Consider the following 15,176-nt stretch of genomic DNA (forward strand, 5'->3'; position numbering starts at 1 on the left):
CAGTATCTGGTGTAAACGAGCAATGGATAACTAGACCAAATCTGTCATATTAAAAAAAAATGTATAATTGCGTTCAAGTTTGTGTCTAATCCAAAGCCACCTGTTTTCAATCCCGAGCATCTCAGAGACCTGCCAGTGATTTCATGCACCTTGGAATCACGAGGTCTGGCAAGGCTTTTTTGGCTTCCTTGCACCTTAAAAATCACATTTAAGATGCTCCCCCGTATGAGCAACAATGCTCTGGATGAGAAAGCTGCCAGCATTGGTCAATGATTACCTGTGCATCAGTTCTTACAATTAGCCCTCAATGCAAGCACGCCGTGATCCCCAGCAGGGTGCGCCTGGGCAGTCTGCAAACCCACCCGCAGTGCCCCCTCCAAGGGCCTTGCTCGCCAGGGCCCGGCCCGCCTCCAGCCTTACAACTCACCGCGGACGATGAAGAAAACAAAAACCTCCCTCTAGTGGTTCAAGTTAAAACCCTCTCTGGCTCTACCAAGTCCTGAGAGACACTCTGGAGCCATTTCACAGGGTTGAAATTCCACTGCCTGGCGGAGTTCATCCCACATGGAGGGACGGGCACACGGCCCTGCCTCTCCCGTGCCAGGAACTCCCCGCCAGGCCGTGGGCGCTCACCTGGTACCCGCGCTCCCCGCTGCCATCTGGCGCGGGCCGCCGCCGGTGGGGGCGCCAGCGTTCTCCGTGACGACTGAGGGGTGGTTATCTCATCACGTAGCTATTTAAGGGGAAGAAACTGCCTGGCTTTTCTTAAACCCTGAGCTCCTCGCCTACTTTCCACCTTCTGAAGCTTGTTTTGTATTGGGGAGGGTGGTGCCGGTGATAGGTCCGTGACCTTTACCCCAGGGGAGCTGGGTCTTTTCCTGTTTAGCTGCTGTAGGGGAATGAGGATATCATCAATCCGATCTGAAACTTTTTTGAGTTCCTACTCAGGCTGGGAGGCACTGCCTTTCACCTAGGGAACTTCCAATCCGTTATTTGTGAAATTCTCTCAAGAAGAGGTGGAATTCAGGCTCCAGTGGCTATACCTGGCGCCACTGCCCATGAAGGGCACGGATAGTGGGGAGCAAATGGGGCTCGCCCATGCACCCAGCGCTCTACCTCATCCTAGCCAACATGGGGGACTAGAAATGCCAGCAAGTAACTGCCAGAGCTTCTCCCTTCCAACCCAAGAATTCCACCTCTGATGCTGGTAGGAAATCCCGGCTCCTGAGTAGCCAGGTATTTGTCCCTAAAGGTGCCACGGTTCCTCTTTATGTGTAACAGCTCTTTCGGAACCATCACTTTGGTTTGCTCGTTCCTTTTGCACAGAAAGCTGATCTCGAACAAGTGCTTATCAGTTTCTGTGTAAAGGCAGCCACTGATGTCTCAGGAGTCCAGTGACAGAAAGCCTTAAAATACCAGGACAAAAATAAGGTTAACAAAACCAAAGGCACTCAGCAGCCCGAACACCATTTCTTTCCTGCCTTTGGTTATTGGTCTTATGAAGGAGCACTAGGACAGTGTGAGGATGGGACAGAAAATGAGGCCACACTTTCCCTGGGCCCTGACTTCTCTCTCTCTGAAGCACTGGTTATCATCACAGGACTGCACGTCCTTTTCTGAGCCATTGAGTACCAGGCTACCTTGGCTCTGGCAAGTTAAGTTCTCTAAACCCCATGTACCCAATTCACATCATCCACATTGCAGGGGAGGCATACAGAAATGGACGGTATGGATGTTTTTCTTGCCCACTCCTCTGACCACCATGACAGAGCCATTGGGCAGCAGAAAAAAAATACTCTACAGCTACACAAAAACATTTAATCTGCTGTAGGTACAAGGAGTCAATTTCCTATACTAAGTGCCTCCCATAAAACATGTCGGTGTGGGAAAGAATTCTCTCCCCCTCGAATGCTGTACCACTGCCTGCGACTGGGAAAACCAAATGAGGTCACTAAGGAGGCACTGATAAGAGCATCTTGAAATCCTTACCCGCATGCTTCCTTGATGGGATACTGTATTTATTCTGTCCTCCTTGCTGGGCAATGACAAACAGTGCCACAGTTAAAGTGTAGCAGGAAGGAAGGAAGGAGGAGAGAGATGGGCTTTTTGGTCTTTAAGAATAGACCAAAGGTGCACTTTTACTGAGGTGAAATGTAGTGAGCTGATGGCTGATTTCTCTGGTCCCCCCTATGCAAAGATTCAAATAACTAAAAAGAAGGGGGTAGAAAGGTTTTTCCAATTCTTCTGAAGGAAACATTATTTTGAGTAGATAGCAAATCTGAAATAATTTTCAACTCTCTTTCAAACCAATCTACTGAGCTCAAGAGGTCAGAAATGAAATAAATATTTTCACATATTTAATCTACTTAAAGAAATTGACAGGAAAAATAAAATTTCAGATGTTTTTTTTATTCAAAGGTTCTCAAAAGAAATAAAACAGAAAAAGCTAACAATCTGATCAAATGTACAGTTCAAAAATGTCTTTTGGCGTTTAACAACAAGTCCTAGGAAAGAAAACTACAGAGTTATCTTGAACCGGACAAATAAGTTACCACTGGCAAGTTTGTGGCACTAGTAAAACAAAAATAAAAAATTAACTCTCTTGATCATATAGATATCTCTATGAAAATCTTTTTTTTCAATCTGTACAAAAGGTCTTTCTTCATAAATTAATTTTTTTATAATTTAATGGCTGTCTACTATGTGATGTTTAACTGATTTTTTTTTATTTTTTTATTTTTTTATTTTTTATGTACAGAGGTTATGTTTCCCAAATCTTACCCAGACGAGTATGGCACTTAGTTCAGACATTTCTAGCAGCAGGTTTCCCCTCCCCTCTAACTGAGCTATCAAATTTCTGTCTTAACTAATGCAAAAATATCAAGTAGTGAGAGACCCAGGTTTATAAATGTACTAGGTACGAGGGTGCTGCGTTCAGTCTGGACTTTCACAAAGCAGTAATATTCCAGGGAGCATAGAACCAATAATACCACAACTTTAAAAAAGGAAACAAAAACAAAAACAAAGACACATTTCTCTTATGACTATGTAATTTTCACTAGAATCTACACTTCTCAGAGCAGCAAGGACTTTTGAAACTATGAAATGTCACTGACATCTATAATCAAATACAAGCATAAAATTTAAGAACTAAAAAATACTCGAAAGAAATAACTGCTCAGCCCTAGCTCCTGAGCTAGGAGGATTTGGTCTGTGGAAACAGGGAGGGCCAGCAACCTGTCCCAGCACAAAAGAAAATAGACTCTGAGGTAGATAACTGATCACACACAGTTGACCAGACAAGTACACAGTTTTGGAAGACAACTTAATTTACCATTGCTTTTCAAACGTATGCAATTGTCTTAATAAAAGAGCTTTAATAACAGTGAATCATCTTATATGTACTAAAGTAGAAATAACTGTGTATTTATGAATCAGGAATTTCATAGTTTCAAAATTGGTTTTTCTTTACACTTAACACTTGTAGTGATGATGTAAAGTGTGGCACTGCTTGGATCCAAATCTTCCTTCATGCTTTTTTGTTTGTTTGTGTGTGTCCATACATCAATTAAAATTATAAAACCTAAATGCAAAGGTACAAAAAAGGCACATTCTCCTAACCGCAAACTGGTCCGGCAAAAATAAAGAGCACAGAAGATGTGATGCTGAGACAAGTTGGAGCTACTGGTTACTGGCTCTTCGGTCTTTGGTGAAGTTACCTTTAAAAGTGCCAAGTAATTTTTATTTCTCAAATTTACGTAATAGAGAGCAAGAGAGAGAGCTAGTAGCCAATCGTTTCGCTTCTATTCATATCTCAGCTTGTTTGAAGATAAATCCTTACTTTTAGCTTTTGCCATTTCGTTGCAATAGCAACATTTTTCGGTTTGCCAGATCTCAGGCATCATTCTCATTCTAAAGCACTATCATTAGTATAAAGGAAGGACAAAACATTCGGGGACTTCCCTCCCCCGCCCCCCACCCTCAGTCCCAATGCTACCTACACTAAATCTAGAACATCAAGTTAGTTTTTTTTTTTTTCCTGAAAAAAGGCAAAAAAGACTTTACATTGCATCATACAGCAGATATCCTAAATCAGTCAAACTATCAGAGGAAACTGTTGGCATACAGCCTTACAAACAATTTACCCTATTAAAAGTTCCCCAGTCAGAAAATGTGTTTCACACAAAACATTTTTCCCTTCTTGCATTTCACTACCTTACACATTATGTGAAAAATCATTAAAAACACCTATTACATATTTAAAAAAGCCAAAATTTCAGCAACTTTTATTGACTACCTTTTAAAAGCCCTATGCTGCTGTTTTACAAGGCATAATAGACCAGCTCATTTGGTCAAAGCATTCTACATCATTAGTTTGAACTAACTTTTACTGAAACAGCTACAGCATCAAAAGAGTTAAGGCAAATTGGAATTCATAGAAAAGGGTAAGACACTTCACACTACGTTGAAAGAAAAACGGAAAGCGAGAAAAGGGACACTGACGGCAACACTGAATTACAGCAACACTCGCACTGCAAGCACAGAACACCATGGGTGAAGTCGGACTATTTAAACGTCAGAAAGCCCATTTCATACAGCTGGAAAAAAAAAAACACAAATTAAACACAAAATGAACAAACCACAAAAATCCGGTCATGCACTTGGATAAGTCTTCATGGTCTTTGTGCACACCCAGAAAATTGAAGTTTTCTTTTTTTTCCTTTTTCTTTTCTTTTTTTCTTTTTTTTTTCTTTTTTTTTGCATTGTAACATTTGATAAAAATCTTTTGTTTTGTTTTTGTTGTTTTTTCTTTTTTTCTTTTTTTTTCCTTTTTTTTTACTAAAATAAACCTGTTCAGGGGAACAGCTACTAGATGAATTTAAGGGTTTTATGCACCTTATAGAACTTATAGCAAAAATAGTTTTAGTTGATTTCATTATAAATAACGTTTTCAAGAACCTGTGCAAAACTGTCAATAATTTCCTAAAGCACAATTGATCAGAAAAATCCATGATTGTTCAGCCTTCACACCCTTCTTCATGTAAGAACACCCTTCTGTATATCTGGAAGAGAAAAACAAAGCACAAATACTTTTGTATATTTGGTATAATGCACCACAGAGCTTTGTAATCTTTCTCATTTTAAAGATACAGGGGTTTATAAGAAGCTGGGCTCATCACCAAAGTTTTGAGATTTGTGGTCCAAGTGACAGCTGGGAATGCAACCTCTCAATCTAAGGATACTGACATTAAATTCATAGTCAAGATATCGCTAATCTTGTAATGCTAGATTATTCAAAGTCACGCTGCATTTCCTTCAGTTTGTGAGCATTAAAGTAACATAAATAATGTAGGAAGCTTGTAATGCAGGACAAATTTGGTACGTGGGGTTCTCTAATATTTTATAGATTTTTGGTGGGGATGTAAATATACATTTGACTACAATGCGGGGCACTGTATTTTTTAGATACTTAATGAGCAAATCCACAAAATCACTACTTTTAACATTTTGATGACATTGAATTCCTGGGCCATGATTAAAGCAGTGTGATAAAATTTTCAGTTATTCTAAGTACCTTTTGGATTAAAAACAAACAAACAAACAAACAAATATAAACTTTCCTTGACCTGAGCCCTATAGTTACGGAGACCGTTTCCTCCTACCTCACAGTTACTTATTGGGTTGAAAGGTATATGGAGAATGGTCATTAGACGTCTCTACAGCCACCTGCTGCTGACCACTCGCTTCCTACAACAAAGCAGAACAGATGAGACATATGAGCAAAAAACATCCAAACTCTGCTGCCCACATCTGACTGCCCAACATCTTTAAAAGTAATTTTCTTAAGGTCATGTAGAGCTTTCAAGGTTAATTATTTCCCTAAGGAGTTAAAATGTCTGACAGACTCAAAGAACCTTCTGCCTCAACTTGTATGAGTTGTCTCTTGAAACCAAGCTACGATTTATCAAACAACTCTCTTATCCCTTGGGACCAGATGTGACTTGGAATTCAGTATTTTCAGATTGTAGGATCTGAAATACAGTATGCATCTGCTGGATATCACAGCATATACCCAGTGGAGTCTAGGGCTGTACCTCATAATCAAACACATTAACAGTTCTACATGGAAAGGTATGAATATGTACAGTAAGTGGGGTAACTGATGCAATAAGTTGCAACAGTTCAAGTTGGGTTTTGCCACAGGTCAGGTTTTTTTTTTGCTAAAGTAGTTACAGAGAGAAATTTTATTTTATATATATGATATATGATATATACCAGGGGTGGCAAAAAAATTTATAAAGGTGGACACTTTGGTCAATGTTTTTCAAGCAGTAGTTCGCTGTAATCAGAAGTGTCTGGACGCTGATGGTAACCACTTTGAGGATCTCTTATAACTGCAGAAATCAAACGTGACTTGTATTTATCTTTTGTTATCAGTATATATTGAGTATTACAATTTTAATACAGTTTTCCTTTCTTAAAATGTATATACACATTTGTGTGTGTGTGTGTGTGTGTGTGTGTGTGTGTGTGGTTTCTGAATTGCAAATAAGAGATTTTGGGTTCTGATAACTATGGCTGTCAATAATTGCTCAAATTTAAATCAATCAAAAGCAAACAAGACACACCCCTCATATACCCCTCCCCCCTGCCAAATCCAGCACAGACCTAGGTCTGTTTCTAGAATTGGATCCTAAGGGATCTGCCTAGTGGGTGGGATTGATTGGGTTAATGAATTTCCTTAGAATTTTAAGAATACTTCGCAAGAAAAAGCTATGCTTTCTATCCAATTTTAATTAAAACATCAGACTTCTTCCTTATCATTATCGTATCAGCATCTTCCATAACAAGAACTAAAAGCTATTTAGCTACACCAACAGCCGCTATAAAAACAGGTATGGTTTGTTCCTCATCCCTGTTAAAAGTTTCAAAACATCAGTCTTTTCAAGTATCTTAATTATAACTGATTTTTGTAATTATTATTGCTGATATAATCTTTGGTACCAGGACTGCAAACTCCAGCTTTATCTTAATTTGCTTGTACCATTTTATAGAGACAAGATAGAAACTTGACAAAATAATGAAATGTACTATAGAGTACTACAAGCTTGGAAAATATTTTTGAGAATTGTGGGGGCATGGCCTTGATGTCACTATACTAATTTGCATGCAGAGAATTAGATTTCATAGTTGAAAATAACTCTAGGTATATACTCCTTCTAAAGTCTAATCTTTATGCAAATGTTTGACCTTTGATTGATTTTTCTTTGAGTTCCATCTAAGTTACCCATTTCTGAAACTACTCATCGCCAGAATGGCCAAGGGAGGGTCTGTACCAACCTCAACAGGAACTGCCGTCGTCTGCACATGTGTGTACTGTGGCAAATAGGCTCCTTGCATAGCTGATGTTGCAGGCATGTACTGCAAAGAAGAATATGGTCAGGAAGGGTCATGATGAGCCATGCAAAATTCTGAGCACTTGGGCAATTTTGAGATGGGATGACAAGTATCTGGAAGTCTCAAAGAAAAAATTTAAACGGGCTACCTAAAAGTTTATTAGTGCACATAACATATCATATGGAAGGCAAAGTAAAGGTTTTCTACATTTTGAATTTGTCAAAACCTTTCTTTGGCTTTCCTAACAAAGAAGCACCTGCGTGAAGATCACTAAAGTTTCTCATCCTCAATAATTCAACATCACTAATGTGTTATTTTAGAAGATCTCTCCTCAAAGGACCTCATTATTTTCCAGCAGCCCCCTGAGCTAGTATCCAGAGTTATTTCCCTAAGTGGAGACCCAAGGGGGAAATGACTTATTAGATTTTTAATAGGTCACTGCAGAATAGAAAATGGACCCTTGCTCTCCTGATACTGGCAGTCCTTTTCCAAAGGCAGGACAGCTTTCTAGTTGATCTCGTTGGATGTGTGTGGTCCTGGTTTAGGCTTCACATGAAGCTGATGCTGGTTTTGAATGTGAAAAGAAAAAACACACTGCCCTTTGTTCTTTTAAGCCACAATAGACATAGTCTGAATTGAAAGCCTTTGGCCATTTTACCATCTAAACACTACGAATATGAACCCTGGAAGTTAATCTGGTATCAGCTCAACCTCAATACTCAACTAAGTCCCCTGGACTCTGGGGAAATAATTCAGTACAAAGATTGCCATTCAATGTCCCCAAATTCCATAAAAAAAATAAGTGAGGGAAAAATATCCCCTGCCTTTAACACCATGTATCACCTTCATCTTTTGATTCATGAGATCAGGTCTGCCAGTGTGAATAAATGACACAGGTTATTAGGGCTGGATGCCGTCATATAAGGGTGCTATATTCTTTTCCAAAGGCAGGAGAGCTTTCTAGTTTGGTGAAGACGAGATACCTAGAGGATCAACTTACAGTTCATTAATTAATCAAGAAATACCTGAGTATTACTATGAGGAAAGCAACTTGGGGTAGGGGGTGTTAGGGGGTCAGATATAACCATTGACATTATAGAGCCCACGATTGACAGGGAAGACAGACTGCATTAATTTACCCTCCTGTTTGCCGAGACAGACACTAATTTGCCACCTACTGTTCCGGTGTTGCCTAGTGACAGATGACTCATCTGCTGGGCCAGAGGGTTGATCATAGATGCGGGCTGTAGTGACATGGTGTGTTCCATTGAGGGAGTTAACACGGCGCCCTGGGAAGTCGGAGACAGGAGCAGTATAAGACACACCGAAGGAGGGAGCTTAGATTCTGTAATCACCTTTTGCACGTGAAATGCCTTAGTCTGTTGAGGAACGTGAAGCAAAAATAACCGTCCCTCAAACTTGCACATGGTATAATAATGTCCTAAAAATCTTCTAGAGTGTGCTTCCTGAGACTTTTTAGAGTACTCACTTCACAGAAATCCCTGTAGGAAACATCTCTCCTTTCACCTTCACTTAACTATAAAGCAAACTAGTCTAGTAGGAGGAGCTGTAACAAAAAATGCAAACTATTTTTGGCTGGCTAGGGTTACAAAAAGACTTATTTTTAAAAATAAATATAGTTGATGTTTTTATGCAGCCACAAAATAATATACTACATTGGATATTATAAATACAGTGTTTTGTTCAAAAATGTTCTATATGTATAGTCATTTGATTCAAGATCAAGCTGTTAGGATTAAGATCACAGTTTTCATTCACTGTTTCCCAGCACTTTGAACTACAATTTGGTACCAGGGGAGCAGATTCAGATATAATTAACAATCCGATTTCTGATTCTTTGACTTCATGTGAAAAAAATTCTGGCCATTAAGAATAAAATTAAATATAGTTTAAAAAAAAAAAAAACAGAGAGGAAGCAGTAAAAAAAAAAAAAAATCACCTGTCACCCAACCTCTCCCTAATAAACCATTGTTACCGCTGTCAGGATACTGCTGCCCAGAGTCTAGCCTTGGCATGTTTTTACAGAGTTGCAACAAATGTACATAAACAATTTCATATTGTGGATTTTTGCTTTTAAGTTAACACTCTATTATAAATATTTACCTACTCACTGCACAGCCAAAAGTATTATCATTTTTAATGATTACATAATGGTACATTGATTGCATAAATCAAAATTTAATTCTATTTCTGGATTTTTGCATTTTCTCTAATTTATCCTATATAACACTCATGGATTATACCATTCCTCTCACTTTTGCAATCAGCCAAATATCTGAGAATACAATTATTCTAACATACCCTATAAATATTATATTAATGTTATGCTTTGGGTATCACTGTCCCCGACTTACCCCTTAAATACACTGTTATTTATTGATAATTAGATACACGATGGATGACAGAGATTGATGTACAGGCACTTTAATTGTGGCTGCAGGCAGTCTAAATCTGGGTGGGAAAAGGGAATGAATCCTCAGACAGGACCTACATGTACTACTGCTGTCTCCTCCAGGATGTTCAACTGAGATACTCAGCCTTAGTCTTTAACAGTTGCCACCCCAAAAAGATATACATGTGTGTCAGAAATGATTTGTTAATACATTTCATGAGAAAATTTTTTCCTTTGTAAATATTTAATGTGCATCATCAAAAAGTATGTGGTAACACGGAAATGACTCAGATGCCCAGAATATGCTGAAGGAGTTTCCTGTTCTTTTTCCCCATTCATCTGCAGGAACTACTAAACTAGGGAGCCCCCAAATGAAAAGTGAGTTCATTTCCAGCATTTCAAAAACGGGACAGCGCAAAGTACCAGGGACATGGATTGCCATGAGCATTTGTGTATGTGTGGGTGTAAACATGCATACATGAGCAGGTATGTGTGAGTTTGCAGATGTACATGTGCACACAGAAGCGTAACATGCGTATGTTTATACAGACACACAACACACACAGACACATCATCCGAGAGCCCTTCTCCAGTATTATCTACTAAACATGTTTTATCTGCTTCTTCAAAGACAGCTCAGAAACTTCCTGTTCAGAATTTCTCTCTGGACTGCTGTTTCGGACACATGGTCTTACACTGCATCGTGTCTTCTTTGGGAGGTTTGGAGGTTCTCTTGAGAGAAACCCGTTTCATCGTAAGGCCAAGAATAGCGTGCTTTTCCTAAGCAACTGATCTGTTTTTATCTTATATGTACTGTGACCTGTATAGCTTATCAGGATTGTCATTTTCCACTGGTTACCAGAAAACTTAGGGCCAAATGTGTGGCCTTCTCATGGCAAGCATGTAGGTCATTGTGTTGGGAATTCTTAGCCTTTTTGTGATTTTATTCTCCACCTTTTTTTCCCCCAACTTTTTAAATCCAAGCTTAAGTTCAACAAACTAGATTTTATGTATCTTTAAAAAACATATTAAAATTCTACCTAATAAGATGAAGTGAAACTCACTGAATTAAAAAAGTATAATATATATAAGTACAACAAATGCTCATGTCACTGAAGAAATCACATTATTTATTGAAGAAGGTGTTACTTTTGTATTTATAGTTTGTATGGAGAGGCTAAGTAACACTGATAAAAATCTCTAGCTCAATTTTTAACACTATATATTTGCAGTAAGCAGAACATAAAAAATGAAAGCTGTTTCATCCCAAGTACTATTAAAAATTTAACAATTTAAAAACCTTACAATATAAAAAATTTAAAAAGTAAAAAACTCAATTTGATGATTTCCTACAGGACTGGTATGAGGAATAAAAGGGTGCCCTGGCTCCAATACGATAAATTTTAAGTTCTTACCAATTATAAATGTAACTTAATGTCAACTACCAATTTGTTTTAAGACAAAGGTGAGTGGAAGTTTTATAATGAGCTTGTACATTCTCATATACCATGCTTAAAATTCCCAATGCTTATACCATCTTTGGCAAATGGTTTTAACCCAGATACTGGTTCTAACATATGCACGGCTTACTTGCAGACCACAAAGCGATTAACGTGAAATACTTACAGGGTGCTGTAGGATATATGGTTGAGGCTGCATCCAAGAAGGACTTTGCACCTAGAAAAGGGAGGATTTTGAAAGCAACATTGGTTTCCATTGGAATACCACCTATTTCTCTAGAAATCTTAATCATGTTAAAATCTACAGAAGGAAAATAAGGAAACAATACTATCAATGATTAAAAAGATTAAGGCACTGAGAGTTCTTGGCAAACTGGTCACTCTGAATAGGATGAAGTAATTATTTAAAACCAAGTTCCATTTGCCCACTCAAGAAGTATTTACTGAGTGTCAGGCACCGAAAAGAGAAAAAGGCGAATTAGATATGGGCCCCACCCTCAAGAAATTTATGGTCTAAGGAAGGGAGACAAACAGGCAAACAACTCAAGTAAATAGTGCAGTGTTATCATCAAAGTATGAACTAGGTAAGTTAGGAATACAGATGAATGAGAATGAATTCCAGCACATCTTTTTAGGAACTAACCCTTAAAGTACGTGCTTATTCAAAAAGAATATCCAAAGTTAATCCCTCTTGGATACCTCGGGCATTAGGTCTCAGAAATCCTGTCTGGTGGTCAACAGTTTCTAGTCAGTGTGGAAAAGACAAATCTGAAATTCAGATTTAGCAAATTAGACGTCAGTAACTAGATCTTGACATGTACAGTCAATAGGGCATTCACATAGTAGACCCTCTGGATTGAGAAATCAGATGTGAGAGTCAGGTTCTGCGGCTGGAGAGAATGCAGGTGCAGCCTGCCACTTGAGAGAAAAAACAGATCAGTCCATTTCGTGATGCCCAGAACTGTCCTGAGACTACGTAATTTTTAAAAAGAAGTTTCAGTCTCTAATTCTTCACAACAAAACCCTCCTGTGTCTTATCCCCTACTGTTAACTTCAGAGGTGCTATAGAGAGGATATGGGGAAGAAGGTATTGTGATTTACCTTGATAGCAGAGCCCCGATACTTGTTTTCTCTGGTTTCCTTTGCCACCTAAGGCAGACCAAAGTTAAGTGCTTCTGCCTTGTTAACATTTCAGTTATCTGGACTGCAGCCTTTCCCCATTGGGGTATTGGTGGTTTCCTGCAGATGCCAATTTCTCAAATCCAATTGTATAAGCATATGGTGGTTTAGTGGAGAAAGGCTCACTCCAACACGAGTGCACGGCCTTCACTGAATAAATCACGGGGAGGCAAGCAGCTCCCTATAGACCCCAATTTGGGCCAGATGCTCCCATTTTTTTTGTATGCTTCAGTGGTCTTAATAATCTAATACAGTTTTATGAGGTTAGGGAGCTATAACATCTAACCCAATTTTCTTTCTTAAGCAGCAAATCAGCTGCTGTCAATTTCTATTCCTCATTTTTCCCTAGCTATAAAATGGGAATAATAATCTATTTTCTATGAACTCTTTACCATTGGTTCTTTACCCTTGTTTGGGTCATGGAGCCCTTCGAAAACCTGATGAAAGAAACAGACCCCCCCAATTAACTAAACAGATCAATTATCCCCAAAATGTTCCCATAAGCAACATTTTCCAAACACGTTAAGGAAATCACAGATCATTTAAAGCTCATATGCTGATGCTACTGGGTCCCTGAAGTTATGGGGTTAAGAATCAGTCTTCGAGGTTATGGCACTAAGTGTCAGGCAAATGAAATGAAATTCTACATGTAGCTTAGGGAAACACAGAATGCCTAGGAGAAGAAATCACGTCTTTGAAATGAAATGCTGTTTCTAGTTAGGTATAGCATATCTGTTAATGCTGGTCTCCTAATTTTTTTTTTTTTTTATTGTATGGCCAAGATGTTCATTGCTTTTATAGAAAAGAGGTGGTGGGGAAGACGCAGTAATAGCTGTAATATATTATAGCAGCATACATTCAAATCAATATGCACAATCTTTCATTTGTCTGAGAATTAGCTTACTTATTCCTGTTGATTTTAGGGATATACATCAATGGCAGAGGGTTCCAAGTCAGATAGCTAAGAAAGAAGACTACCTTACAATATCAGATGTAGGAATTGTTAATTAGGGAAAATACACTACAGCAGATCTCACTGAGTTTTACATAGGCAAGGAAAACATAGAAATCTTAAGTCCAAAATAATTAAAAGGCTTTAAATAAGTGAATACTATGCCCAGCAGATTGAAGCACCAGCGTAAGTAACATAACAACCCAGGGAGATAAAAGAAGAGACAACTCAGGGAAAGGAGGAGAAAAGAACCTAAAAGCTGAGGAAGGCTGTGAATGCTACCTTAAAACTTCAGTTTCAGTGCATTTAACCACTTTCTCTTTGTTACTGCAAGCTACTTTTATGTTTTTAGACAAAACCACCTTTATGATATTGCTGATGTTAATTCATTATTTAAAAATTTATAATGAATATACTCTTACCAGCCAGCTAATCCTGCATATTAATGATGATGCTAATAATCATAGCTAACATTTGTTGAATGCTAAATATGCCAGGTATTGTACCAAGGTCTTTACATAGTTTCATTTAGTTCTTATAAGAAGCCTATGAGACAAAAACTATTATTATCCCCATTTTAAAGATGAGGAAACCGAGGCTTACAGAAGTAAATTAACACAGTCAATAGACACTGCAATCCCCTAACCCCAGAGACCAGGGCTACATCTAATTCAATTGTTTTAAAAATAAGAATACACAAAAGTTTAGTTTAGTCACACAGGATCTCAACAGTCAACAAAAGAGAACTATATTCCTGTCTGTAACTGAACTCGGTTAGAATGTTCCTGTTTGGGCCCAGGCAGTAACCCTGTTAGAGGCACTTCGCTAAGGAAATATATACACCACCAGGTTCGTGAAGAACATGAGCTAAACCCTGCAATAAAATCCAATCAGTATTATATCAAGCTGTTTAATGAGATCTTGGTTCTAAGTAGGTAACTTATTTTAAGGTAAAGCTTCCTCACAAAAATAACCTTAACAGGGAGTCAGCTCCTTTCTTTTTTGTCCTCAAATCTTACTCCACTGCTGATGTTTCGTAATATTGACACATCTGTATGTATTCGCATATTTACTTGCTCTTTTGTTAATTCCTGCTGACGAATAAACAAAGGCAAGTGGGCACACCTATTCTGTATTTCACCTGATGCCAATTCCCTTTAAGTTTCGATTTCTGGGGCACATGGTGTCCAACAGCAGGGCTCGTTGTAGAAGAAGTATTTGGGTTCACCTCAATTCTAAAGTACTATGATTTCAAGGACTGACAACTGACAACCATTTCCCCATTTTACGTTCTTCTACATAAAAAGTAAATTAGTCTGTCAAATAAAAAGCAGCTTATTCTAAGTTGGGTATCCACGCTGCGTAACATATGACTTAAATTTCACGATAAATGTTCAAAATTTTAAGACGCATAAAAATGTAACAGTGATTCATGGTCAGCAAGTTGTCATATTGTTGATGAATCCTAATGGTACAAACCTGGTAGGCAGATACAGGAGACGCAATATAGGGTGTAATGGAAGTTTGAGTGATCATTCGGTTTGTAGCAATACTGTATGGTGAAGGGTAAAATCTAGAACAAACACAAAAGCCTTTATTAAGTAATCTTCTAAATAGAATACTTCACGGAACAAACGTCTGACATTTTCCACCTTCACATTTTCCCTTAAGCCACTATGTATTTATCTTAATGACATACCCGTTCTGTATAGCAGCTGTGGTTGGGTCATAAGTAAGTGTCATTCCAGCCTATGGGAATGAAAAAGAAATAGAA

The 15,176-nt window shown here is 38.3% G+C and overlaps 1 protein-coding gene across 17 annotated transcripts in view; it reads right to left on the reverse strand.

Annotated features, from left to right (window-relative positions):
* Window positions 1-2,388: 2,388 nt before the first annotated feature.
* The window catches only part of RBMS1 (RNA binding motif single stranded interacting protein 1), a 197,669-nt gene continuing 184,881 nt past the window's right edge, over window positions 2,389-15,176 (reverse strand). For 11 of the 17 annotated variants that reach the window (XM_081052672.1, XM_081052670.1, XM_081052658.1 and 8 more), the window contains exons 8-14: window positions 15,102-15,151; window positions 14,882-14,975; window positions 11,438-11,488; window positions 8,577-8,687; window positions 7,342-7,422; window positions 5,664-5,748; window positions 2,389-5,063 (exon numbers count right to left, since the gene is read on the reverse strand). In XM_081052672.1, the coding sequence (XP_080908798.1) occupies window positions 5,671-5,748; window positions 7,342-7,422; window positions 8,577-8,687; window positions 11,438-11,488; window positions 14,882-14,975; window positions 15,102-15,151 (465 nt within the window). In that variant the 3' untranslated portion in view covers window positions 2,389-5,063; window positions 5,664-5,670. Of the gene's footprint in view, window positions 5,064-5,663; window positions 5,749-7,341; window positions 7,423-8,576; window positions 8,688-11,437; window positions 11,489-12,372; window positions 12,421-14,881; window positions 14,976-15,101; window positions 15,152-15,176 lie in introns of all 17 variants that reach the window. The other 6 variants (XM_081052656.1, XM_081052667.1, XM_081052665.1 and 3 more) reach the window with 1 other exon arrangement.

The sequence above is a fragment of the Rhinolophus hipposideros genome (genome assembly GCF_964194185.1).
Source record: "Rhinolophus hipposideros genome assembly, chromosome: 6".
NCBI classification, from domain to species: Eukaryota; Metazoa; Chordata; class Mammalia; order Chiroptera; family Rhinolophidae; genus Rhinolophus; species Rhinolophus hipposideros.